Source organism: Megalops cyprinoides, chromosome 1 (assembly GCF_013368585.1).
Source record: "Megalops cyprinoides isolate fMegCyp1 chromosome 1, fMegCyp1.pri, whole genome shotgun sequence".
Lineage (NCBI taxonomy): Eukaryota > Metazoa > Chordata > Actinopteri > Elopiformes > Megalopidae > Megalops > Megalops cyprinoides.
Window position 1 is genome coordinate 33254935 of NC_050583.1, and position 25612 is coordinate 33280546.

General features: G+C 44.4%; 1 protein-coding gene across 3 annotated transcripts in view; it reads right to left on the reverse strand.

The window, feature by feature from the left end:
* Positions 1–2167: 2167 nt before the first annotated feature.
* Positions 2168–25612, reverse strand: part of LOC118782605 (uncharacterized protein C7orf50 homolog) — an 85584-nt gene continuing 62139 nt past the window's right edge. For all 3 annotated transcript variants that reach the window (XM_036535969.1, XM_036535980.1, XM_036535989.1), the window contains exons 4-6: positions 13288–13505; positions 4388–4469; positions 2168–2487 (exon numbers count right to left, since the gene is read on the reverse strand). In XM_036535969.1, the coding sequence (XP_036391862.1) occupies positions 2305–2487; positions 4388–4469; positions 13288–13505 (483 nt within the window). In that variant the 3' untranslated portion in view covers positions 2168–2304. The remainder of the gene's footprint in view (positions 2488–4387; positions 4470–13287; positions 13506–25612) is intronic.

Sequence of the window (25612 nt, forward strand, 5' to 3'; positions counted from 1 at the left end):
GACTGCAATGAATCCGTAGGAATGATGTGTTGGTTTTTGTGAAGTCTTCAGATTTTTCTCATTTTATTTGCTCATTTTTTCATATTTTATATTTCTTATTTTAGATTTTGATCTTAATATTCCTGGCAAATGACAAGCAACATCCCTGGGCAGTGGCATGTATGGCACTGTACTTAAATATTTCTGCCCCATTCTTCCACCTACTTGCAGAACTGAGCATATTTACATACGGAAAAGGCTGCAATATCATCTCCATCATTTTTATTATTCTCTTATGCCTCTTACCAGCAGCTCTGTAGCTGCACATGGTACAAGCAAGTACATAAAATTATCCATTAACACATTCATTCCAGATGATACCCTTAATTACATGCCAAGTCTACATCTACAATGCAGCATTTTGTAAAATCTCTTTGTGTACGAGAGATTATGAATAGAGGCTCTATTCCACCAAAAGTCACGATCACATAAGAGAATTATTACAAGCAATATGTTAGTGGGAATGCCATGAACGTATACAGCAATGCAACTCTTATTCAAATAAATCTCCACATGCCGTATCTGCAGTTGACAAGCTGGGATGCAGAACCAAATAAAATGAAACTGATTGTAACCCCACAGGGCAAAGTACCCCCCCCCCCCACACACACACAAAAACACTTCACCACAACCTTGATAAGCAGCTGTTAACTACTCCCAGGGGCACTTTTACTGTGCAAATGTGAGAGACAGGGAATAAATACGGTTTTATTTTTAAGGAGTTCTAAGAATCTAATCTCATTTAACCCCTGCGCGTTTGCGTGTGTGCATCTCATTTTAAACAATACGAGTCTGAAATGTTTAAGAGGAATAAAATGAATACCGTATACAGAGGACAAATGCTCTGTGGGTAGAACTGTGTGGACCTTATTGTGCCAGGCAGAAAAAAACCCTTTTAAAAAATGAACACCAACTTTACAACTCATGTTTTTTGCTTCATGAATGAACTGCCTAACCACAACTGCGTTTAACTTACACAAAATAACACCTCAGAGAAATTTCACTGGATTTAATTGAAATGTTTATTTGTGAGGTGAGATTTAAAAGCTAAACGTCCCCAGGATTCTTCACCTCAGATAAATGATGCCGATCCCAGACATTACTTGCCAACACTGGATAATTCATACTGCAGACTCAGCAGCTCAGCACTAAACACTGCCCTGTCCTCTCATAAGCACTGCTAGACTTAAGTGCAGTGCATCTCTTGAAATATCCTCTCACACATTCAGGCAAAAATGTAAACTCGCCCACCTCTCTTTAGCATGACACGTACACTGCATGGGACAGGATGCAGGGCTGTGCATTCGTGTGTGGCGTGGTCCCAGCACGCAGTCGGGACATGTGTGGGAGAGGGGGCGGGGCTTGCGCGACACGGCTCTTTATCCGTTTGTTTGGCCTCTAGTGAACCACAAATGCTTCATTAGTGCAGGGTTTTTATCCAGGCCAGTTTGTGTAATGGCTCATTTCAGACCCACACTGCCATTCGACCAGATGACACAGGGAAGCGTCCAACAGCAGAGAGGCAGAATGTCACACACACAGAAAACCTCTCAGAAAATGTTCCCTTCAATCTGAATTTTTGCCTCAAAATCCAAAGACCCAACACACACATACTTTGGATTTCCTGGGGTCTTTGCTCGCTGAACCATGAGGGTGATAATTGCTGCCCTATCAACTAAACAATAAACCAAAGTTTAACCAAAGAAACATTTTAAAATACAAAACTGAAAAGGTTTATTTTCCTGGAATTGTTTACGGTTCATACAAGGCATACTCAGATTACATGTCTGTCCAAAGTAGGTTCTTGCTGCAGACGTCAGTGATGAAAAACAGAGTGCCTTAATTTCTTGGATGTGATTTCTGTTGTAGATTAGTTCTACGGTTTCAGTGAACCTCAGCTGCATCTGGCTCACTTCCATTTGTTGCTTATGAACATTAAATGGAACCACCTTTGTGAGGCACATGATTACTAAATGTTGCATGTTTGACATTTTTAATGAAATCAGTTTTTCTGCATGAGAGACAAAAGGAATAATGGCACAGTCATTAAAACAAAAGAATATCATAACAGAGAGAAAATGAAAAACATCACAGAGGTGAAGGAGAGCTGGCAACTTTTGCAGCATCCTGAATAATGTTGCTACTGGATAAAAACAACGTCACCTTATTTTGTTGGTCACATTTAAAACATCATACATTAGACAATCTTAACTGTGATACCAGCTCCAGTCTGAATGGGTCCATTGCGGTATAAAAGATGCTGGTTCAGGACAGCAGCTGGATGACCTCCCTGGCTCTCTGCACTCTCTGCTGGGCTTCCTCGTCCTCCTCCCCCTTGCCCTCCTGCTCCCGAACCAGAGCCTCAGCCTTCTGCACCGTGGTGTCCCGTGCCACCCCGCGCAGCCCCTCTAGGTAGGTCAGCAGCACAGGAAAGCTCTTCTCAGGGACCTGCGCAGACCGGGAGAAGGCCACCATGATTCTGCGTGCTCACCCTGCACCATAGGGAGCGCTTACACAGCACAGCACTGTCAGGGAAATCACATGCTTCCTCACACCCTGGCCCTCTCCTCCCCATGTAAAGACAAACAGATCACACATCTCACTTACATTTCTCTCCCATCCTGTCCTGCTACAGTCACCTACAGTAATCTATGACTCCACTATAATACCAGACTCAACTCACAGAGGCCAGGATCTCACTGCTGTTATTTGAGATTACGTCAAAAATAAGAATCTCTTCCGCAAGGCTGAGGCCTGATCTGTGAACAAGAACGGAAAGATTTCAGAAGAGAAATACACAAAAGCGTTGACTTGCAGCCCAATTTCCATAAACAGTCCTTTGGCCTATGGCTTGCTTTGTCTTCTCATTGTACATATACACAATCCTAAGCCGGGTTTCATTTAGAAAATATATATAACTTTCAAAGCCACATGAGATCGGAGGTCTAACACAGGAAATGTCCTATGCATGATTTATGGGGTTTAAATATGCAATCTCAAACTAGCCTTTGTAACAGTATCCCAGGAAACCCAAACTTGTTTTTAGCCTTGTTTTTGATGCTCAGTGTGTCAGGGTAGAGTCCAGACATACTTTGAAGTGAATTTGGGTGTACAGGTTTGTTATTTACTTTTGTTGTTCAGTGAGAACTCCAGAGTGGAGAGCTGAAATGAAGCGTATGGTTCTGATCCTCAGCTCAGTGAGACCTGCTGCAGCACTGCAATCCTCTCTACATTCTGAATAGTGACATGGCTCCGCACTCAGACTGGGGGGTGGGGGGGGGGGGCATTGGCCGCAGTACTTTTAACAGCTTGTGATCCCCACTCTCTTGCTATCGGTCCTCGCACAGCAGTAATCCCATATTCACACGCATGCACATACACACACACATGCATGTGCACGCACATACACACATATGCATGCATGTACACGCACACGCATGCACAGCCGAGTGGGCTCGGTGCCATGGGCAACATCCCAGCCTCCCAACTGTTTTTTAGGGGTCTTCAACCTCTCTGTGGGTCTAGACCCTTATAAAGAAGGACTGTGAGTATAGAAATGCCCCTCTAAATGAAACATTTAAGCTGTATGTTTAATATACATACATACATACATACATACATACATTTAATAATAGAGTTTTATTTTATTTTCTGTTTCCTTCTAGGCACTTGTTCTTAGCACAGCACAAGTTCAAAAGTGGCCGTGTCATTGCCTCCTGGTTCACTATGGAACAGTGTGGCAAGTACATCAGTCACATTAGCTTGCATGTGAATTTACATTTACATTTATTCACTCAGCAGACGCTTTTATCCAAAGCGACTTACATAGGTTACAGTTCTTTACAATGCTATCCATTTATACAGCTGGATATTTACTGTCGTGGATCACACGATTGCATGCATGCTGCCCTGAGAGGTGAGATTTACATTTGGCTGAATGAAGCTGGGGGGAAAAAAGAAGCTGGAAAGCAGTTAATTGAAACTACCTGGGAAAATATGGCAGCCATATGCAAATATGCTCTGGTCTGTACGGTTTGATCGATTAGGTTCAAACAGCTGTTAATTTATCTAAGTTTAATGTTTTGTCTGGAGGGGAAAGCAAATTTATACTGCAGTATGATGATGCCAGGTTCTTTCACAAGACCTTGTGATAGTTTAACAACCTATTCTGTCGTTCCACCACTTTTAATGTACCTTCAGTGTTTTCATGCATGTGCATGTTGCTATTTTTGTAATTGACTGGTGAATCAGGCCACCACTTGTACAGCAGACCATGGTGTTATGTGTGTATGGGGAGACAGATCTGTGCAGGGGGCTGTCACTCCTGAGAGTAATGCACACAGCTTACCTTCTCCATGTCAAACATGTGCTGGAGAAGCCAGGTCTGCCTCGTCTTCTGGAACTTCCAGTCTTTGCGTGTCTCTGACCAGCTGCCAACAAAGAGCACGGCGCAGTGAGCACCACATTCAGTAAAAGGGAAGTTTTCTGTTGAACCCAGAATTTAAATAAAATAAATAAAACTAAAAATTCAACAGAAACAACAGAGCTTGAACCAGCACCAGGCACTTCAAATGTTTTAAATGGCACGTGGACAAAATAAGGACACTAGAAGGAAATAAAATCAAGCTGAAGAAAATTAAATATGTATCTGTAAAAATATATATCTCAATGTTCCCTTCTAAATAAAGAGTATATTTCCCCAGATAAGCGCTCTCTGCCAGGGCCGAAAGGCTCTTTGACACCTCGCTGAAGTGCTCCTTTGTTCTGAGCTGCGAGCGAGACCTGGCCTGGCCATAGTGGTAAAGGTGTGTGAGTAATGAGGTATCGGAGAAAGTCTATTTCAGCCATCTTCTGTCTGAAGGCTGCGGAGCGGGAGGCAGGCCTGGGTGAACAGAGGCTGGGACAGCAGATCCTTTGTGGCCCTTAAGCCACGTCATGAGGAGCACAAATTATATCAGACAGCTCTTCCCCACAGAGGAACGCAGCCGCGCTATGACCGCGGCTCGGCCAACAGTTCTGCTACAACTTTATACCACTGTGACATCCCAGCGAAATGCCAAGGATGATGAATAATCCTCCCTCATAATGCATAACAACTGGCAAGACACTCAATGGTTCTGTGATTCAGCTATGTCAGCCAGTTTTGCAATATTTGTGTAAAGTGTGAAGCAAATGACAAAGTATAATCATACATTAAAAACTATGTAAAATTATACAATTGTATTTTTTATTAATCATATACATAACTACAATGTCCCGGAACGACAACAGCACCTCTTACTTATGTGCAATACTCTAGAGACAGCCATACTGCATCATCATAAGTGAACATATGATCATTTCACATGAACATAAATTAAGATTTAAGCACCCACACTGAAAGGCCTAATTAGTGTATATCAGTATACAGAGACATGGTCACCCACCCTGCCTGAGCGTGTCTATTTTTGAAGCACTTCCAGCTATAGAAACACAAGGGGAGCATCACATGAGCTTCATCTGATGGGGAACGCATCTGGGGCGATGAGAAAACTCTTTGTTAAACCATCCATATGTCTGCCCAGCTGACTGATTTTAGTGGGATCAATTAAGCCGATTCTGGCTCTTCTGCACCGAGGGCAGTGGCATCAGATTAAGACGGCTTTATGGGATTTATTTCTTTCCCCTTTCAGACATGTTTCAGTTAAATCACCTTGGTGAGAGCAGCAAAACAACAAGCACAGGGGTCTTCACTCAGTGACCTAAAGCTGAGCCTAAACTAACGCCAAAGCTTGAGCCTGGTAGTTTGGGACAACACGCTGTGAATTTCACTTCTGTTTTGATTTGGTCAGACCCCTTACAGTAATCAAGTTATATTTATTCTTTCAGGTTGTATGTGGGGCAACTAGACCACTCACACATCCAAACTAATGCGCTAAGGCAAAGCTGCACAAATGTTTCTCCTCCCAACACCACAGACGGAGATACTGTAGTTTTCAGAAGCCCTCCATATCCTGAAATCTGGCATTTCTCCAGCAACATATGGGCTTGGTGCATACTTGCACACTTTAACTTAATTAAGCATACTGGAAATTATAACTTACCTTTGTCAACTCATTTCTATTTCAATAAAAATAAGAGCTTTTAAACCAAATCTGGTCAGTAGCCCTGGTCCCAGGAGAGGTTATTCTAATGCTCTAAATGAACCTGGGGGTGGTCTAACTTATTGCAACACATTAGTGCAAGGAACGGAATAAGGGGTTCTGCATGCAATACTACAGATTACCAGCAACAACAGACGTGTGTTTGTGCTGTGGAAAATGTGATCAATTCATCCTCCTGAACAACCTTGACCCAAACTTTAAGAAATGTGACCCTGAAGCCCCTATTTCGACCTGTTCTCTGTTTAATGAAAGGGAGGTGCTTTACTTCACAGTGGCCCCCGCCATACTGTAAAGGAAGCCTGTGACACAGCAGTGGAGTTTAGTTAATGTTCTGCCATGATTTAACCCGAGGAGGCTGGCTTCATATTAAGTGGCCAGGCGCCCATCCCAAGTGTCCACAGCACATTCTCTTTGATGTCTTTGAGGTCAAGGACCAGAATCTCTATGGCCACCAGTGGTGAATGAAGAAGAATGCTTCTAGTTGCCATGGACACAATTGCCTGGTTCAATTAAAGGTCAGGAGCTTCCTTGACTTCCCAAATGAAAAAGGGGCTGTGTGCTCTGCTAATCCTGGGATTTGCACATGTAATTAATTCAATCAAATTCAATCAAACCTTGGAATCAAATATTTTACACTGTACTTTCTTAAGCACTGGGGCCCAGTTCAGCTCTTGCACTTTAAGGTTCCTGAGACAGAATCCCTTTTTGTACTGGCAAGCAAGGGAAAAGGTAAGGGCCCCCGCCTTGAACAAGTGATTAAAAGGCTGAGATACAAAAAGGGTGATAAATATATTAATTGTCCATATTACCAATGAATTGGTGCTAGCCCGAACCTTCCACTGGTCTGTATAAACTCTGGATGCCAACCATTCATTCATCTGGGCAGAGTGCCAGCCTGTGATAAAGGGGTTCACCTTCCCTGATAATCACAGAATCAGCCAAAACTAAAACAAACAGGCTGCAGCGAACTATTGCCAAGAATGGGTACATCCATTAACTGTGTCTAAACTGAGGCTATACAGAGGCAAAAGTAGATGAATGATTGAGCTCCTTCATTATGTCTGAGGTTTGACATCCAGCAGACCCCCTGGTTTCAGAGAACTGTTTCACTGTTTTGTCATTTGATTCCCCTGGCCTGGTCTTTTTAAAGTGCTTCTCTCACTGCACTTACATTTCTCATGTGCTTCAAACAGCAGTTTGGAAATGAGGGCACAAAACTAACATGAGTTTCATACACAATGATGACAATGCAATGGAGAGATGAAATGATCACATTACTACACTGATCAGAAACGACTTCATTTGGTGGACATGTCACTCCCTTCCAGAACAATGCTCCAGATATGAATGAAGTAATTCATACCTTGCATTCCCATTCCCATAACTACAGTACACCACATGCATGCCCGATTACAAACAACAATCACTGTACAGATTGAAGGTAGAAACCCAGAAAAGCCTCTTTGTTCCTGCTGCACTATGACCTCCTCGTTTCATTATCAGACTATCAGAGAGATTCTGTGGGAACGCTTCCACTGAGCCTTCCCACTAGAGAAGTCGGAGAAAGCGTGTGAGAAACAGACATTCCTACCAGGCTGGTGGTCACAAGGGGTGTGGGTACAGCATGTTTGCCTGGTGAAAGTTCAGGGAATATTTATGTCAGCGATTCTCTCATGCCTCCGCTCAAAGCCAAAAGAGCTCAGAGCTGGCTCTTAGTCCAACATGTCTCGTGATCAGGCGGACAGTGTCCGGGAATGGGGACTCTGGGGAGTACGGTGGAGTTCTGTTTGCTTTTGATGAGGCAGGGCAGCTGTTAAAATGTTATTTTAACTTGCTTCTGATATCCACAGATCTCTGAACTCCTCTTGTTGTCTCCCTCTTCTTCTTGATCCTCTGAGCTTGACTCCAAATGAAAACACATGTCCTGCTTTGACTTTAACGCCTCTCTCACTCCTCGCTCAGATCTTGGGGATGACCACGTGGGGAGAGAGGCGCCAACACAAACTCAAATAAAAGGGAGGCCAGCATGTCCTCAGTCTTCCAGGGGAATAAGGCCACTTCTGTGTCTCTGTGCTGCCACAACAGTGCTCCACTGGAGGGATGTGAAGAAACCACTGTTCTAAAGAGAGCTATTTCTGGATCCCTGCAACAAAGCGAACCAGGGCAAGCGGAGGCACCTCTCTACCCTGCACACACAGTGCTGCACAGTTGGAATACCCGGCTGTGTAATTACATGTGTTGTGCCTGTGTGATGTGATAAAGTGTGTGCTCAAATGGAGGGGGTCCCTGCAGACGTGCATATGGGTTGCCTTCCCAATTATCACTGGCCTATAATGTGCCACATAGTATCACTGCTGCAATCCCCCTATAGCACTGATTCTCAATCCTGCTCCTGGGGCCCCCCTGCTCTGCACGTTTTCCATCTTTCCCTGCTCTACCTGACTGAACTCATCAGTGGCACTTTTGATTAGCTGAGCACACCTGATTTAATCAAGAGCATGTCAGTCATTTCAATCAGGTGTGTTTGGAGCAAAGATAGATAGAAGATATGCAGGACAGGGGGGCTCCAGGAGTAGGATTGAGAAACACTGTGCCTACAGAAATCAAACTGGACACCTTATAGACAAGATCACTGTATTTATAAATGAATGCTGGACAGGTTGTAAGTTCCCCTTATCATATGACAATGTGAGTGCCAATGTGAGTTTGTACAAAGCAGAAGAACATAAATGAACTGATAAAGCCATGACCATAACTGCTGCCCAGCTAACACTGGCAGTTATTTTTTTCAGTAATATGTACAAACATCTACACAGCTTTTTCCTTAAGAGGGCAAATCATACCAAGCCGATCACAACTGTATTGTGTATGATAGATATTGCAGTGAACTGATCGTTGTAAGTATGGCCAAAGAAGTACATATTGGCTACACCACATACTTGTGACATTACAAAAATGATGCCACAGCTAACTGGGTCATTCCACCATGGGCCACACCCATTTCAGTGGTGGCAAGAGACTATAATACCTTCGTTAAAGTGGTCCGTCCATCAGGCCTGTGCTTCCCTGTCATATGTTTGTTGCCTTTCCCTAGGGGATGGGCCCATGGATTGTGCAAGTGAGGGGATCTTACACTTAAGTATACAAGTTGTGTTGCCATTGTACAATAACTACTAATAATCTCATTGCATGATGGGGACTGTAGTTGCATATACATGTTTATTCAGTGGAAATGGTGAAAAGACCCAAAAGTTGAGGTTGAAGGAAGATAAACTGCCAATTCAGAAAAGTGGTCAGTAAACCCACTGATGCATAGTTATCCGTTCACAGAGAATGTGAACAGAGAAAACCTCTTGATGGGGTGCTATGTGATAACTTATCATGAATCATAAATCTGAAAGCCTCGCTGCGTCACTTCTACAGTACAATCAATTTCCTGTGGGATAGAAGCCGCTCTGCTAACCCACACTGCACTGTTTTTGCAGAAAAGAAAAAGAAAAATAACAAGCAATGCAGTTAAAGGAGGGTTGGACCTTTGTCATATCTTGCAAAAATACATGCACAGGTGTAGCGACCAGACAGATGCATAGTCCTCTGTAGTTTGGGGCTAAATTCATAACAGAACCCTTTGTGGAAGCCCTTCTGTCCATCTCTTGTGTCCGATGTAGTTTACTCCGGAGGTTCCTTATCCTCTGGCTGTGCTGGAAACCTGTGCATAGTGGTGTTGAGTTTGAGTCCCTGACAGGTTTGAACAGCACGCTCTTGGGCTTACAAACATTTAATATTACAAACTGTATTAATCTCCATGTACTTCATATGCACTCAGTCTGAGCTTGTTGACAACCTCCACCATGAAAGATTAGATCCTTTCAAGCTCTATGATCCTTCCCCAATAAAGACTACCAGGTTTATAGCCAGCTATAGCCCAACACTAATCTCAGAACATATGGAGCAGTTCTTAGATCAACCCATATCTTCCTTTGTTGATACAACATGCAACATGTCTGTAGAATCCGATCTTTATAAAAGGCTTGTTGACACATAAAGCACAAGTGAATTTAAGGACAAGCTGACCAGAAAGAAAAATGCAAAATGGAGCTGCTGAAGCCCACTGTCAGTTATTATAATGTAATTATCTAATTTCCTGCCTCTGATGTCCGTATGTTTGTAGTAATAGGCGCTGTGGTTTATCGGGTTGACTCTTTCGAGTTCACCTTCTAAGAACAGAGACAGTCCACCTAAAAGACATGTTCTAACTTGTGAACATGACATCTTCTAACTTTACTAAGTAAATTGCACCATGAACTCTAGTTAGTGATGTTGCCATATCCTAGAAAACACAAAATTACTCTGTATTCAATAGGGGAGCAAAGAAAACACACAGTGCTCAGTTGCCTATGTGAGATACTAGATATGAATTTGCTGCTACCTTACATATTACAGAGTGTGCGATCTGAGTTTACTGGCCATGGAATGCATTCATTAGACAATGTGAAGATAGACCTCCACAGAAAAGTTCTACAATGTATGAAAAATAAAATCATTCAAATGTGATGGTTGAAGTAATATCCTTCAAATACAGACCTGTCTAAAATAAAGCAGACACATTTCCAGAGTTTCCACTATTATCCTATGGATGATAAAAGAAATTCTGAATAAATCTGAAATTTAATGTAAGTACATTCAATCTTGAGGTTTACCTCTGAACTCATTCTGAAGTGTTCTCCTTTCTTCTTAAAGACATTCTTAAAAGTCAAGGTTAGACTAGCAGGTCTTTCTTTCACCGCAGCCTTCCCGTCATTACCATCCTTCACCAAACACTTTAGATCAACACTGCCGGGTGGGGCAGAGACGTTAATGGGTGTAGGGTGTTCTTCTCCCCCTGAAGAACACGGTATTCAGATGGGGAAAGGCACGCGAGAGGAGCACGTCGCGAGGAGACGGAGACGAGGCCCTCTGCTTCCAATCAGAGCCGAGATGTTTGTTTGGGGAACGTCGGTGGAGGACGGAGCCCAGCCGCGAGAACGACTGAATCCAGATGACTACTAATTGGCAACATCAGCGCCCCCCCCCCCCCAATCCCCCTGCTCCTCCATGTCCTGACACCGCCCCTCTGCAGCTGCACGCTAACAGCCTCCAGGAGCCCCCCCCAATCATCCCCTGTCACAAGATAATAGTGAGGCACTTGGAAGACTAATGCATTCAATAATGAAATACATATTCAATATGTTGAAAAGTGGATAGGTCTTTCAGGTGCAATCATTGATCGTTGTTTTTAACTATTTAAAGACAAGGCCTAGGCACAGACTCAGTCTAACCAACAGCTGTTTGCTGTTAACTATATTCAGACTCAAATCCATATGGAAGAACCATATGCCTGCATAAGGACAGGGAAATGATAAATACAACACTCATAATAGAGAAGGTCAATAAACATAGCCCTGTATTATAATATCCTCTGAAGGCATTCCTCACCGGGGAGAGGGTGGGGTCAGAGAAAACGAATACCACACTGTAGATGTCAATCGCTAAGGGCACTGCCTGGAAATGAAGAAAGCAATTCAACCAAATGCATGTCCTGAAATACATTCCTGCATTATCTATACTGATAGAGTGGAGCAGCCATTGAAAAAAGGATCATGAAGAGAGAGAATGATGACAACGATGCATCCCCTTTTGCTGATGCCTGCATCCGTGGAGACTTATAGCTCACATTTTACACACTGCTGTTGTACACAGAGTCATGTTCTACTGAAGCCACTCAGCTCTAAGTCCTTTCTGAAGGTTATAACACATGGCCAGGGCCACTCTAACCCACAAACCCCTGGTCACAACTCAAGTCAATATTCTATACTGCTCCCCAAAGTATATTTGCATGACAAATCTGTGTCTGGAGTAGCTTGTGTAGGCATGCGTCACGCTCTGTCACCTTTCTGTGTGTCGTAATTCTCTTCCAGGATGAGTAGATGGCCTGGGTGCCAGGGTGTCTCCGAGAGGACCCCAGCCGCATGTTATCCATTCCTGGGTGTGTGTGTACTTTCCCCCTGCAGACCTGGCCTGACTTTCATTTATCTGTGCATTCTTGGCAAGAGATACACAGCCAGCTGCAGATGCACGTCTACAGCATAAGAACAAGCAGCTGACTTCTCTGGCTCTTAGTGGACGCTGCTTTATGACTTGCTTGCTGTGCGTAAATGTGTTTTAGTCACACTTCAGGAAATTAAAAATGCCATTCCCCACAAAATAAAAAATAAAAATTTCTCCTTTGACCACATAGGAAACTGCTATAAAGACTCTGTTAACTTGGATTTATAACTGCACTGTGGTAGCGTTAAAATGATGATGAGCAAGGAGTGGTATTCACTGCTTGGCAACACAGTTACGGTGAATAAGCAAGGACGAATCTTTTCATTTCAGAGGCTGGGCTGTAAATGGGATTTGATTAATCTGAGTGAGGAGGAATTGACTTGGCGAGCTGCAAGGAAAGAGGCAAGAGACACAGATGCTCCCTGCTTTGACTAGAGTTATGCCAGCCTCTCATACAATATTACATCTAACAATTACTACCAGACAATTATTATTCTCAATCCAGGGAACAATCCAGTCTTTGACTGTATAGTCTAAGATCTTGATGGCAGAAAGTCAAGCAGACTTTCAGAGTATGCAGTTATTTAATGTCTTGGCAGGATATCAACAAATAAAAGTCAAAAGCTGAGGTTTATACGTAACAAAGGCAGACCAAACCCTTTCAACATTAAGAAATAGCGCTGAGAGGGAACCCACAGATTACGATATTTTGGGATAACTCCAACGCAGGGCTTTGAAAGCTTTGGGCTCATGTTGAAGCAAACAAATGCCTGCCATTTTTCTTATTAATTATAATAATCTTCATGCATCAAGTATGGAAAGCAGATCTTACTATGATTGCTATTATAATTATTTTCCATTAACACATGCCTTTGAACTGACTTTTAAAAATGAAGCTTGGAGCTTCTTGCCTTGAAGAAAAAAGCTTTAAACAGTCTCCCATGTTTTATGTCTACAATGCATCCTTCTTTTGAAGCTAAATTCAGAGTTGTCTGTGCACCCTTTTCTTATCCCTTACCAGGTGAGGTAGTCCAGAGCCAGCTGGGCCGCTGAAGGTTTGGAGGCCTCGGCCTTCTCCTCACTCTGCCCCTGCTCTTTCGGTTTCCTCTTTTCCTCCTTCCTCCGCATCTTCTTCATCTTTCTCTCCAGGACTCGCCTCTCCTCCGGACTTAAGTCCCCCTCATCCTGCTCTTCTTGCTCCTGTTCTGTACAGGCAGAAACATTCTGCTCTGATTCCTGCACATGGAGAAAAAGAAGTGCCATGTTACAGAGGACTGGCCATCAGATTCATAGAAAGTGCCGGATTAGAGAATGAGAGAGGACTGGTCATTACATTCACAGAAGGTGCCAGATTAGAGAGGACTGGTCATTAAGTCCATAAAAAGTGCCACATTAGAGAATTAGACACAACTGGTATTTACATTCGTATGAAGTGTCAGATAAGACAGGACTGGTCTTTAGACTCATAGAAAGTGCCAGATTAGAGAATTAGAGAGGACTGACATTTAGATTCATAGAAATGCCGGATTAGAGAGGACTGGTCTTTATGATTCATCCAGGGTGCAGTCAAATTCATGTTCACAGTTCACTGTGGTTTCATGTTTCTGCTCCATTGCTTCAATGTCACAACTACTGACACAACAGTGCATAATCCCCTTTGACTGCTCCTTAAAGAAGAGACAGAAACACTCAATGCAGACACCAACAAAAATGACACTTTTCACAAAGACAGGTTTAACCATAAAAAGGTGTATGTGAGGCCTATTTGAGAAGTCACTCTTGAGAAGGTAAAAAAAAAGTTTTTATTCACAGGCCACAGATCTGCACACGTACATGGGGAAGCAAATAATGCTGTTAGTCAGTTTGGAGGCATTTGGACTTTACATAATGGTAAACTGCTAAGTGCTCTTCAGTGTCCTCTCACCTGTTCAACTGCAATCCCTAAGTGTGAGGCAAATTAGCCCTTGATTTTGCCTGAGGACGGTTCTAACATGCAATGTCTGTTGATTGACAGACAAGCTATACTTCAATGACACGAAGATCCAAGCAGAAACTCCACCTTCTCGCAAGTCAACACAACTGTAATACCACTGCCTTCCAACAGTCACATGACACATGCTCAGACAGATATGAATAATTATGAAAAGCAACGCTCAACAAGTACAATTAAATCAACAATCAAAACAATATAATCATTTTTGTATTCCTTACTGTTATAGTCTACTTCTCAAAACCTGTTCACAAAAAATGTCAAGGACTATTATGACAAAGACGATTACTGGCCTTCGAGTACCTAAGTACCCAAACTTTGCCAAACTTTTTTTCAGCATCTGTGCAGCTTTATTTCACCAGAACTGAGTGGAAGTAATTTCTCCTCTGTGCCGAACTCTCGCTGCCAAACCTCTGCAGCAATGTGGCGCTGCTGGGTGGTCCTCTCTGCCGAGGGGTAGAGAGCTGGGTTAATTAGACAAGATGTGAGGTTTAATCGCGTCTCCCTTCCTACGCGATCCAATTAGCCCCGGAGGAGAAAAGCTTCCTCCATCTAATAAACAGCACACGTGCCCCTGCCCACTGCCACCACGACAAATAAATCATAATAAACAAATACATTTGCTGAACAATGGCCTCCTTGTCTAAGACTGCAGCAGAATGATCGCGCTTTCTTCTGTGCCTTCTTCTGGTGCTCGCTCTAATCTTACGATGAGCAGGAGGGTCACAGGCAGTGGTCAAGGTCTCTAGCCAAACCTCGTGCACCCGCTTCTGCCCTGGTCTGACACAGCACATTGACTGCAAGGACAGTCTCTGCCCATATCGCTCAAATTCATGTTCAAATTCAAACTCTTTAATGCTTATGAATTATATTTATGTGCAAAGATTTTAAAATGTACTGACAGACTGCTGAAGGTACCAACTGTCTTAAAGTCATGCTTACATAAAGTACTAGGCAGAAGTGATTTTGATTTGCACTTGTAGTTACTCAGTATACAACAGTCTGAGTTGGGTGTGAGGTACTGTTCTCTCTTACTCCTGTCTCCCTCATATTGGAGACACAGAGATTCACCTCCATCTCCATCTGGTTCCCATTTTGCTGTTTGAAGGGCTTGGAAATTGGTCAAGGCCTCTTTCACCCCTCTTCTATCTCAAACACAGTGTAGTGAATCTGTAGCGAGAGCAGGATATTCAGCTGCACACATGAAATTCAACCTCAAATGCCATCAAGCAGGCTAGCAGTAGCAAACAGGCAATTAGGAATTTCTCAGTTAAGCAGTATCTGTCCCAACCTGCACTGCAATGAAAACAGGCTGTAATCACGGTGGCAGGCAAAAATAGCAATAATTCATTGTATCTGACTGTCAAATATAATTTTTTTTCTTGCTTTCTGTGAATGTCAATGATGAGCTGCAAGCTAATTAATAGTGAAAAAGGCACAGCTCCAAAAATTGGCAATGTCAAGCGGAAACATTTTGTGGCTGTTAGAAGACAGAGAAAATCTCAATTCACAAACCTCTTTGTAAACAGGGAATATTTGTGGTGTCTTTGGGGAGGCTGGGCTTGGCGGGTTCTAAAAATACAATGCAATGAGACCCAAGCAGTCCCTGCAGTTAAGTGCCTCCAATTTTGGTTTCCTCTCATATCACAATCCCAAAGCCCCTTCCCTCCCAGGAGAAGCCCCTTGCCCCCCGCCCCTTTGGCAGTGTCTCTCACCGCAGCTCAGCCTGTGGCTCTCCGCTCAGCCAGCTCCACGCCTCCTCCCCCCGCACCTCCCCACTCATATTCCTCCTCCTGTCACAGCCGCTATACTTGCATTTCCTTATGATCCGCTGGAGAGAGCCCACTATCCCACGCAATCAGCCCCATGGGTGTCCAGTACACATCTGCGCCCCAGCTCCTGTCATCCTACACTGCACACTGACCTCAGTCAAACCGCTGGACCTGGCAAGCACCTCCACTGCATGTTACGCAGACACATACACACCCCTGCTGCATGCTATACACACACTCACACACATGCACGCACCCCCACAGTACACCCCACACACACACACACACACAGAGCACACTACACTCACACACACCTCCACTGCACACTACATAAACACAAACACCCACTGCATGCTACACTTGCACGCATACATACACACCCATTGTACATATCACACATGCATGCACCTCCACTCTACATCGCGCACTCTCTCTCTCTCTCTCTCTCTCTCTGCCATGTTGTTTATCTGGCTCTGGTTCCTACACTGCTGTATCCAGCGGGTGTTGTTCAGACTGCCTGAAACCAGGCCAGCAAAAGGGTTGCAATTTTCCACTCCAGGACAAACCTCCGGGTGTCACGTTGTGGGCTGCCATAGAACAGATCCTATAGAACAGGATGGACCAGCTGAGTCTCTCCTTAATCCTGCAAGCCTCCAGTATGTCTGAACTTCAGTCTGTGTCACAGAGGGCTGAGGCACTTCAGATAATTGCTTTGGGTGACACAAGCCTTTCTGTTGCTTCAGCTTCATGCTGTGAGATGAGTGGAGAGGTAGCATGTCAAAGTATAAAATTTCCATTATGGTCTGGGGACCCCTTGAGGTACCCTAGCATCATGAAGGGTGCTGGACTTTAAAAATATCCAGGGAAATGAATAAAAATTAAATGCTGCATATTTGTCCATCTAAGGTGACATCATATACCATAAATGAGAAGTAAATGAAGCATTAATGAACTGCATGTGCACACAGATACCATGAGTTTTAGGTAGGGGGTTCACACCCTCACCATTCTCCTGTGCAGAAGTTCAGCAGGACAAAGTGCCTTTCTCTCCCACTCAACAAAACGCTTGGTCCTTGGTTACAGCAACCCCTGATCCCCCAGCATTAACCCAACCCACCCGCCAGCTCAGTACACGACACCAGCACACGCAAAGTGTTGGATTACAGCATGAGAGCTGAGCCCCCTTAGCGTGGAATCTGCGTGCTGGAGGCAGGGAGCGGAGCTCAGCACTCCAGCCATGCTGAGAATGTTCCGGGAAGCAGAGCAGAGGTGGGGCTGCTGCTGTTGTTTCACTTCACGACTGCAGCTTGTTTGTTTGTGAGCGAGGCTGGAGCGGCTGAAGGGGGGAAAGGGGCCGAGCCACGCTGCCGATAGAGGAACGCCCTGCACTAGGCCTCCGCCAGCACAACAATGGAGATTAGCAGGATCCCAGTGGGGAAGGGGCCCACGGGTGGGGGGGCGCAGAGCAACACACAACACAGGGGGATGAGGAGGGGGAGAGGCACATCCAGACACCCCCACTGACATCACCCATGTGCCAGAGCAGATGTAGAGGGGCCAGACAGCAGACGCCAGGCACAAATGCTGTGCTTTTAGTTAGTGCGCTCTGCAGAGCCTGTGCATTCGCACCTTGTTTATAAGTTATCACAATGGTGCAATGTTTAGAAGTGCACATTCAGCCAAAGATATTAAAGCCGACAGGAAGCTGTTTGGGTTAGAATAATTGTAGATAAAACAGGGCTTTTAACATTGCCCCTGAGTCATTTGCCGAAGTTAGGCATTGAGTCAGACATTTGGCCCTCAGAAGACCTTTTTAAATGTCTCCAAATGGAAGTTTAATATGATAGTGTTGAAATGTTGCCAAGCTATCCAACTCAAGTCAGAGGAAAGCCAAAGAGCCACTAACCTTGTCCCTGGCTTTTTCTTTGTAGTTTAGACCCATCCATCAGGTGCAGCTGGATCCAAGGATTGAGATTATACACAAATCAATCACTGCGCTTACATTAACATATGGCTGATAAACTCTGAGCGACTTGGATTACTGCACTGTTTGACATAAGCGTAGGCTGGGAGAGTAGCAGTGCCTCTGTACTGAGCGATGTCTATGGTGATGGCTTTGCTCTTTCCTGTGTTCAGGACAGTGGAAAAACCTGTGTCCTCTTTTCTCCTCTCAGACCTCCTGGGATAACCCGTTTGCTTTCATGCGGGAGTTATGGACCCGGTTTACGGTGAGGAACCCATGCGGGGTCATAGTTCATAAGCGTGACCAACAGAGAAGCAAATGTTTTGTTAGGGAGGGAACAGAAATGTTTTACTGACATCTCAGAGGCAATGACTTCCTGTTGTTTTTGTGAGCCACAGTGGATTCAGTCTCTTCCTCTAATTGTAATTTAACATTCAATGTGCGTTACAGAGCAGGAAAGCCATCTTCTCGCATTTCTCCACTCTCATCCTTCTTAAAAGTTCTTAGCTGGTTCCTCCTTAACTGCCATTAATGGTTTAATTACCCCCACTTGTTTGACTGTATACTGCAATGATAAACAACATAAAAACAACAACTAAGCTGGCTGTCTTCCATCTAGTGCTGTGCAGTTCTGTGGAAATGTTAGAAAGACATTCGAAACTGTAATATCTTTGTTTGGACCAGGCTTAAAGGATGCTGCACTGCTCCAGTCTCCTGGGAGACCATGCAACTTGTTCTGGAACATTCTGCTCTTGTGGCTTTTATAAAAGCGGGCAGCCCCAGGTGTTAGGAGTTGTCTTTGATAAGTGCAACACCACAGAGCATCCTGCCGCCCTGCTATGCTCCTCTCCCTCGAGTTTCTCATTTTTCTTTCCCTTCTGCCGTTTCCTCCTCATGCCTCCTGCTCAACAGAGCTCTGTGACCCTCCCTCACGCATTATGATTTCTGAAAATTGCAAATGAGCATACAGCTAAAAGTAGTGAGAGAACATGGAAAAAGAAAAGACAGAAGGCCTGAAGGCCAAGCTAAAAACACACTAGACACAAGACATGAGGGCCACGCTAAAAACACACTATAAATAAGATGCAAGGGTCAAACTAAAAAACACACTGGACTCATGTTGAAATTACTGTGAGCTGTGGAGAAAGCATGAGTATTTATTTGACCCACCCAAGCACACCACAACAACAGGCAGGCCATAGGCAGAAATAGCTGCACAGTTTGATACAAACAATCTATGACTTTGTGCTTCCCAGGATGTGTCCTCTGTGTAGTAAATTATAACCTTATTATCAGCAGCACACATACTACAACGCCCTGATTTCAAAACTCTATATATTGTGTCAGGCCTGACTCAGACAATTCCACAGTAACCCACTAGTACAGTGTGTCAGGTTCAGACTCAGTACACTTGGTACACATTCTCAGAACTTGTACTGTGCCCTAGGCTTTAGACTCTACTGCTCCACTGCTATCTGTCAGACTAGGGACTTCTTGTGTTTCTCTAACAATTACTCATTGCTTATCAACTGCCTGCACAACACTCTGGGCGGAATCAGAACCATTTCCAATAAACGATAACAGATTTTTTTTAAGGCTGGGGAATCCTTGACTCATGCTTTTCAGGATACAATTCATTCACTCGAGAAATACCATACGCCACCATGCCATTATTCTGCAAAACCTGTTGTAAAATCCTTATTTTGTAAACTATTTCCCAACACACTGTGGGGGGAAATCAGAACCACTTCCTATAAATGGGAAGAGAGATTTCATAAGGTTATTTTGTCATCGCCCCTGTTTTGCAACCTAGTTCCTAAGAGGCAAAACTTTGAATTACTGTTAACAATGTAAACAAAGTAAACAGCCAAAATATAACTTCGCTCATCTAACACAACAAGAACATAACTTTTTGAAGAAAGCATTTGATGGGACACCAAACATGAGTTAATTCAAACCAGAGAATATGTACTCATGTATGTTTTATTGAAGGACATGCTGTGATGGGCTACATACGGAATTCCAGTCACCAGCTTGTTTTCATTGCCGTGGTTCAACAATACAAGACACTTATTAACTCAGGGGACTCTGAAGCATATTGTTCAGTACTATGTCCAAATAGTCACTTGTGGCACAAGACATTACTGACTACACTAAAAAACACACACACACACACACACACACACACACACACACACACACACACACACACACACACACACATTTGAATATATTCAAAGCCCTACAAGGCAGTTTGCAAGTTAGATCCTCAGTTACACATATTTCTCAAAAACTACTATTTACACAAAATAAGACCATGTCAAACTGTTACAGTGGGCTATTTGTACAAATACTTTTCAGAACAATACATTTGCAGCTCAGCTCATGAAGAACAGAAAGTCTTTTCTTTAACTTTTCTTTTAGGGTGTTTCAGAAGAGGGAAATAATCTTTCATCAGATTAGTGTGCAGAGACCGCAAATCGCTAGAGCTGTGGTAACACAAAAACAACAATTTGCCTCCAAATTCCATCAGTGAGACTTCTGAAACCCGCAGCTGTAAGTGCTTATTTACCACTAAATAATTAAGGAAACAAACAGTATCTCAATCATAACACTGCAATAACACCACACACCTCAGAGATTGTGAGCGTTGCAACGAGTCCCCTGGCCCTCCCAGCTAAACAAACAGAGCACTGAGGATTAAGCTTTGAGGCTGGGAGGCTGTGTGGCTGGGTGAGCTGGTTCATTAGAGAGAGCTCTGTGTGAGGAGTTAGACATCAGCACGGCCAGCAGAACAGCTCCTGACATCTCCCACTGGGCCAGGCATGGGTCACTTACATAATCCCCCCCTCTGCCTCACACACACACACACACACACACACACACACACACACACAGACAGACAGACACACACAATTATCTACAACATATCCCCTCTCTCACACATACACCCACACGACCATATACACACACACATACGTGACACGTACACACACACACACACACACACACCATCTACTGAAATAAGTGCAACCAAATATGGAGACCAAGAAAGATGACCGAAAAAAACTTATCATAACCTTAAAATACATCAGATGTAAAAAATAACATGTACTGAACATTTTGCCTGTGTGAATACACAAAAGCACACAAATGAGTCACATAATAGTATGGATGTGTTTATGAGTGTACATCTATCCTGTGTGTGTGTGCGTGCAAGTACTGCGTGTGTATTGTGTGTGTGCGTGTGTGTATGTGCTGTGTGCGTGTTTTTGTGTGTGTGTGTGTGCGCGCGCGCACATGTATTCTGCACTGTCATTTTAAAATGCTCTGTGTGTTGCCAAATGATCTTTGTGTGTGTGTGTGTGTGTGTGTGTGTGTGCGCGTGTGTGTCTGTGCGTGCGTGTATGTGTGTGTGTATGTGCGAGATCCCTGGCCTGTGGTGTGGGAGTGTATGTGTGACAGGGCAGCAGACAGAACAGTGATTGTCAGTGTTGGTGTTATCTGATGAAGGGGCCTCATGGCATCCCAGGGACGGGAGCTGGGGGGGCATTTCTGCTCCATTAAGATGACTGCAGGAGGCCCCTCACTGCCACTCCGCTGTGCAGGGAGGCCTCCGAAGGCTTTTATCTTTGATCACAGAGCACAACGCAAGAACAAAAAGATTCAAATCCCAAAAACACACACGCATCAGGTCAGATCAACGACAAAATTAAACCAAAAAAAAAATCAATACAAGCTTGTAACTGGACATAGGCTATTGGGGGCAGGGCTGGAAAAAAGGCTTGCTTTGCTGGGACGTGACTGAGCAAAAGGGGACAAAGAACAGAGCAACAGTTCCTGCTGATAATGTTTTGGTTGGATGGAACTCTGTTGCATATAAACCAAAACCTCTTTTTGCCTCCATCACGAAATACAGTGGAAATATTTCACCCCCTTGAAAACAATGATATGAAAATGCAAAGGTAGTTAAGAGTTCTTCATTATGCCTTTTCATATGAGATTAATAAAAAAATACTGCTCATACTTCTGCTTGTGTGTGTGTGTGTGTGTGTGTGTGTGTGTGTGTGTGTGTGTGTGTATAGCGGTTTTACAGTCTTAAATAAAACACAACTGTTTGAGGTGTTCCATGCACGTGTGTCTTCCCCCAGAGGGAGAGACATGATCTTGTGATCATCCCACCCCTCCTCACCTCCACTCTGTGAGTGCTCAGTCATGCAAAGAGGCAATCCACAGCAGATTCAGCGCACAGCGGTTTACACATTTATTCTTTTACAGCAGGCTGAGCACCTACAATACAGGCTACTGGCAAGATCGTAGCTACTTTCCTGCCACAGGACTATGACAGTTTAACAGAAGATCTCCATTCTGTTATATTGTAAGATATTTTTTTTTCCTTAACAGAACCTGCTTGAGGTTGAACCGGTGGCACACTGATCTTGTTTACTGCGCATTTGTTCTTTCTATTGGGGTAGAGAAATCGAATTAAATTAGGAATCGATTCTAATCTACCGAAAAGGGCAGAGGAGCAGAACGCGATTCTTTTGATTAAAGTTTGCTGAGGCAGAAAATAACCACATCACGCATGCAGCTGACTCGAAAAAAAAGACGCAGATGACCAGCATGTGTTCCTAGCGGCTTCACAAGGCCCCCCCGTCAGCATCATTGTTGTGTGCTGTCGACAGCACAATCAATGCTGGAGGAGGCCAAACAGACCACATAGATCAGGAGGAACTCTGCCAACCTGCACTGAAACACGAGCTTCCGCAGCCATGGCAACCAGCAGGTAGACACACACTTGGGTCTATTTTCCTAATTCACCATGTGTACCACTGAGGGGGTGGCAAGGGAGTGGGTTTTACATTTCGGAAAGCCTTTTGTGCTGTTAACATTGACAACAAAAAGAGTAACTGTACCATGAAGGACTCCAGTAGGCTGCATTTCAGAGCTGTACAATAAAGACAACCTTGTGTTTACCCCTGTTCCGCTTCACTGGAAGCAACCCATGGAGCCTCTAGTGCAGCTTTTAATGTCAGCCTCACTTCAGCAGGCCTCAAGATTAACAGCACCAGATCACGGGGTGTCTCGGAAACACACAACAGAAACCCTTCCGAGGAGCAGTTATCCAGGCATTCTGGAAAAGCAGGATTCAATGTCTGTCTGTGTGTGTGTGTGTGTGTGTGTGTGTGTGTGTGTGCGCCTGTGCATGTGCGTGTCCTTGTAAGAGAGTGAGCGAGAGAGAGAGAGAGAGAGAGAGAGAGAGAGTGAGCGAGAGAGAGAGAGAGAGAGAGAGGGAGAGAGAGAGAGAGAGAGAAAGACAGAGAGAGGTTAGCTCCCCCACAGAAGCCCAGATTCTACTCAAATGTATATTTTTCAAATGGAATAGGTCGCTTGGCTCTGCACCTCCCCCCTCAATCTAGCTTTCCTCACTTCAAACCTCCAACTGCTGCGTACCTCAATATACTGGGTCAGCCTTCCATGTAAATGCAATTAAGTGTGGAGTTCAGATGTAATGCCTTCTCAGGACCATGGGCCTTTTGTTCACTTTCTGAAAGGTTGCAGCCACTTGCAAACTTCCTGCTATTCTGCTAAACCCCATTTCCATCCAGACTCTTCAACTCAACCCCCCCCCACCACCCACTGCAAAAAAAAAAAGCGTAGGGTGAAGAAAAACGCAAATCAGCAGAAGACGGTTCATTTGTGGCCTGAATGCTGGTTTTTCCCCAATAAATCTATTATTCTCCGAGCACAAAGACTTTCACCCAAAACCCGAGAAACTATGTCTGGCAAAACAATGGATAAATACAACCATTGTTGCAGTCTGGTTCATCTCACATCCACATGCCACAGTCACACAATTCTGACCTGCAGTCTGTCCGGCTCTTCGCTTATGCTTTTTGTTCAGCCATTTGAATCACGCTGAGGGCGACTTACACTCTAAATGCCGCTGTTGCTGCTCAGGCCCCTCTCACCAAAAGAAGATGTAAATGGAGAGCCTCTTGCTTTGCAATTGAGGAGTAACAGACCAAAGACTGATAAAACACCCAGGGAGATATTTAAGAAAAAAATGAACAACCACTGGGAGTTGAACCAGATCTTTCCAGTGATGCGAACTACACTGAAAACTACACTGAGAATGTCTTGAAGCAGGGCCTGGAGGGGAGCTCAGGCAGGGAGACTCTGAGCACGAGTTCTCCGTACTGCACTGTGCGTGAACGCTGAATTCAGCCAACGCTGTGCCCATGTTATCTTGCACACCTCACTCCTGGGACAAACACCAAACCACTCCAAAACCTCCAGTGGATCACTCCAATCATCAAGCTTGTTAGGCAGAGTCCATGCTGGAGGGAGATTGGTGACGGCTGGCTCTATGCGAACCAAAGATGATCCAAGGCAAGGAAGTGCTGTCACATTTATTGATTCCAAATTGTTCCGGCTCAGTAGTTCGCTGTGCATTCCGAGAGTGCGGCCCACAGCTGCTGCTGGTGGATAGCAGTACCAGGAGGAAGCACTTTGCAGCTGATTAGTGCTGCCACCATTACAGAGATATGTGAGTGGAAAATGAGCGGTGCTGCACCACAGAAAGCAGCTTTTACAAGATAGCGATGAACAGGAAATGCAGTCGTGGGCTCTGTGATTTCTTTTTAAAGAGGGCAGCCAGCGCCAGGAACCGCAGGACATTGACAGAATGCTGATAACTTCCATTTGCAGACGGGCATGTGTTTCTGATATCAGGCATGAGTGACTAGCAGCGCTGCACTGCAGCTGCACTCTTAGGAGCGTCTTTGACATGCGGTCGAATGACCCAATGGGGTTAACAACGGAGGCTCCGCGAGGCTTGTATTAAACAGGAGTGACGACTCTCTGTAACCCCGGTGTGCTGCAGGTCCCCCCGGCGGAGATGCTATCTCTGCACATCAAAGGTCTGCAGGCTCGGGAGATGTCTCCTGATCCACTTATATATGACTGAGCACTGCTTTTGAGACAATACAGTCAAACCAGTTTAGTAAATGTCAGCCATGCAAACAAAGGTCTTACATTTCTACTGCTGCGATCCAAAAAGGATCTTTTTTTTTGTTTTTGATGTATAACACAAACCCGCAGACAAAAGGTCTGGACTCAATGCAAATGCATCAACAAAAATCTATTTGGAAACAAACATTTAGAAAGTTCCCAACAGAGGGATGCGCACAGTGATTTAACTGGAGGAGAGAGGCACACACACACAGACACGCGAACGCACACACGAACGGAGAGATGTGCACACAAACTGGCAGCTCCTCCAGTGAAAGGCAAACCGCAGGGAGTAGGCAGCGTGCCAGGGAGTCGGAGCCCTGCGAGAGCACGTTTTACACAGAGATTTTAATGAAAGCCAGGCCAGAAAACATCTCTCTTTCTCTCTCTCTCTCTCTCTCTCTCTCTTTCACACACACACACACACACACACACACACACACACACACACACGCACACACGCACACTATTTGTGCTCCAAGCAGAGAGCTAGTCAGCCAGCTCGACTGGAGAAATCACAATCAATAAAAAGAACTCTTTTGGACAGGCAGACAGAGGAAGAGAGAGGGAAAGGAAGAGGGAAGAAGGAGAGAGAGTAAGTGAA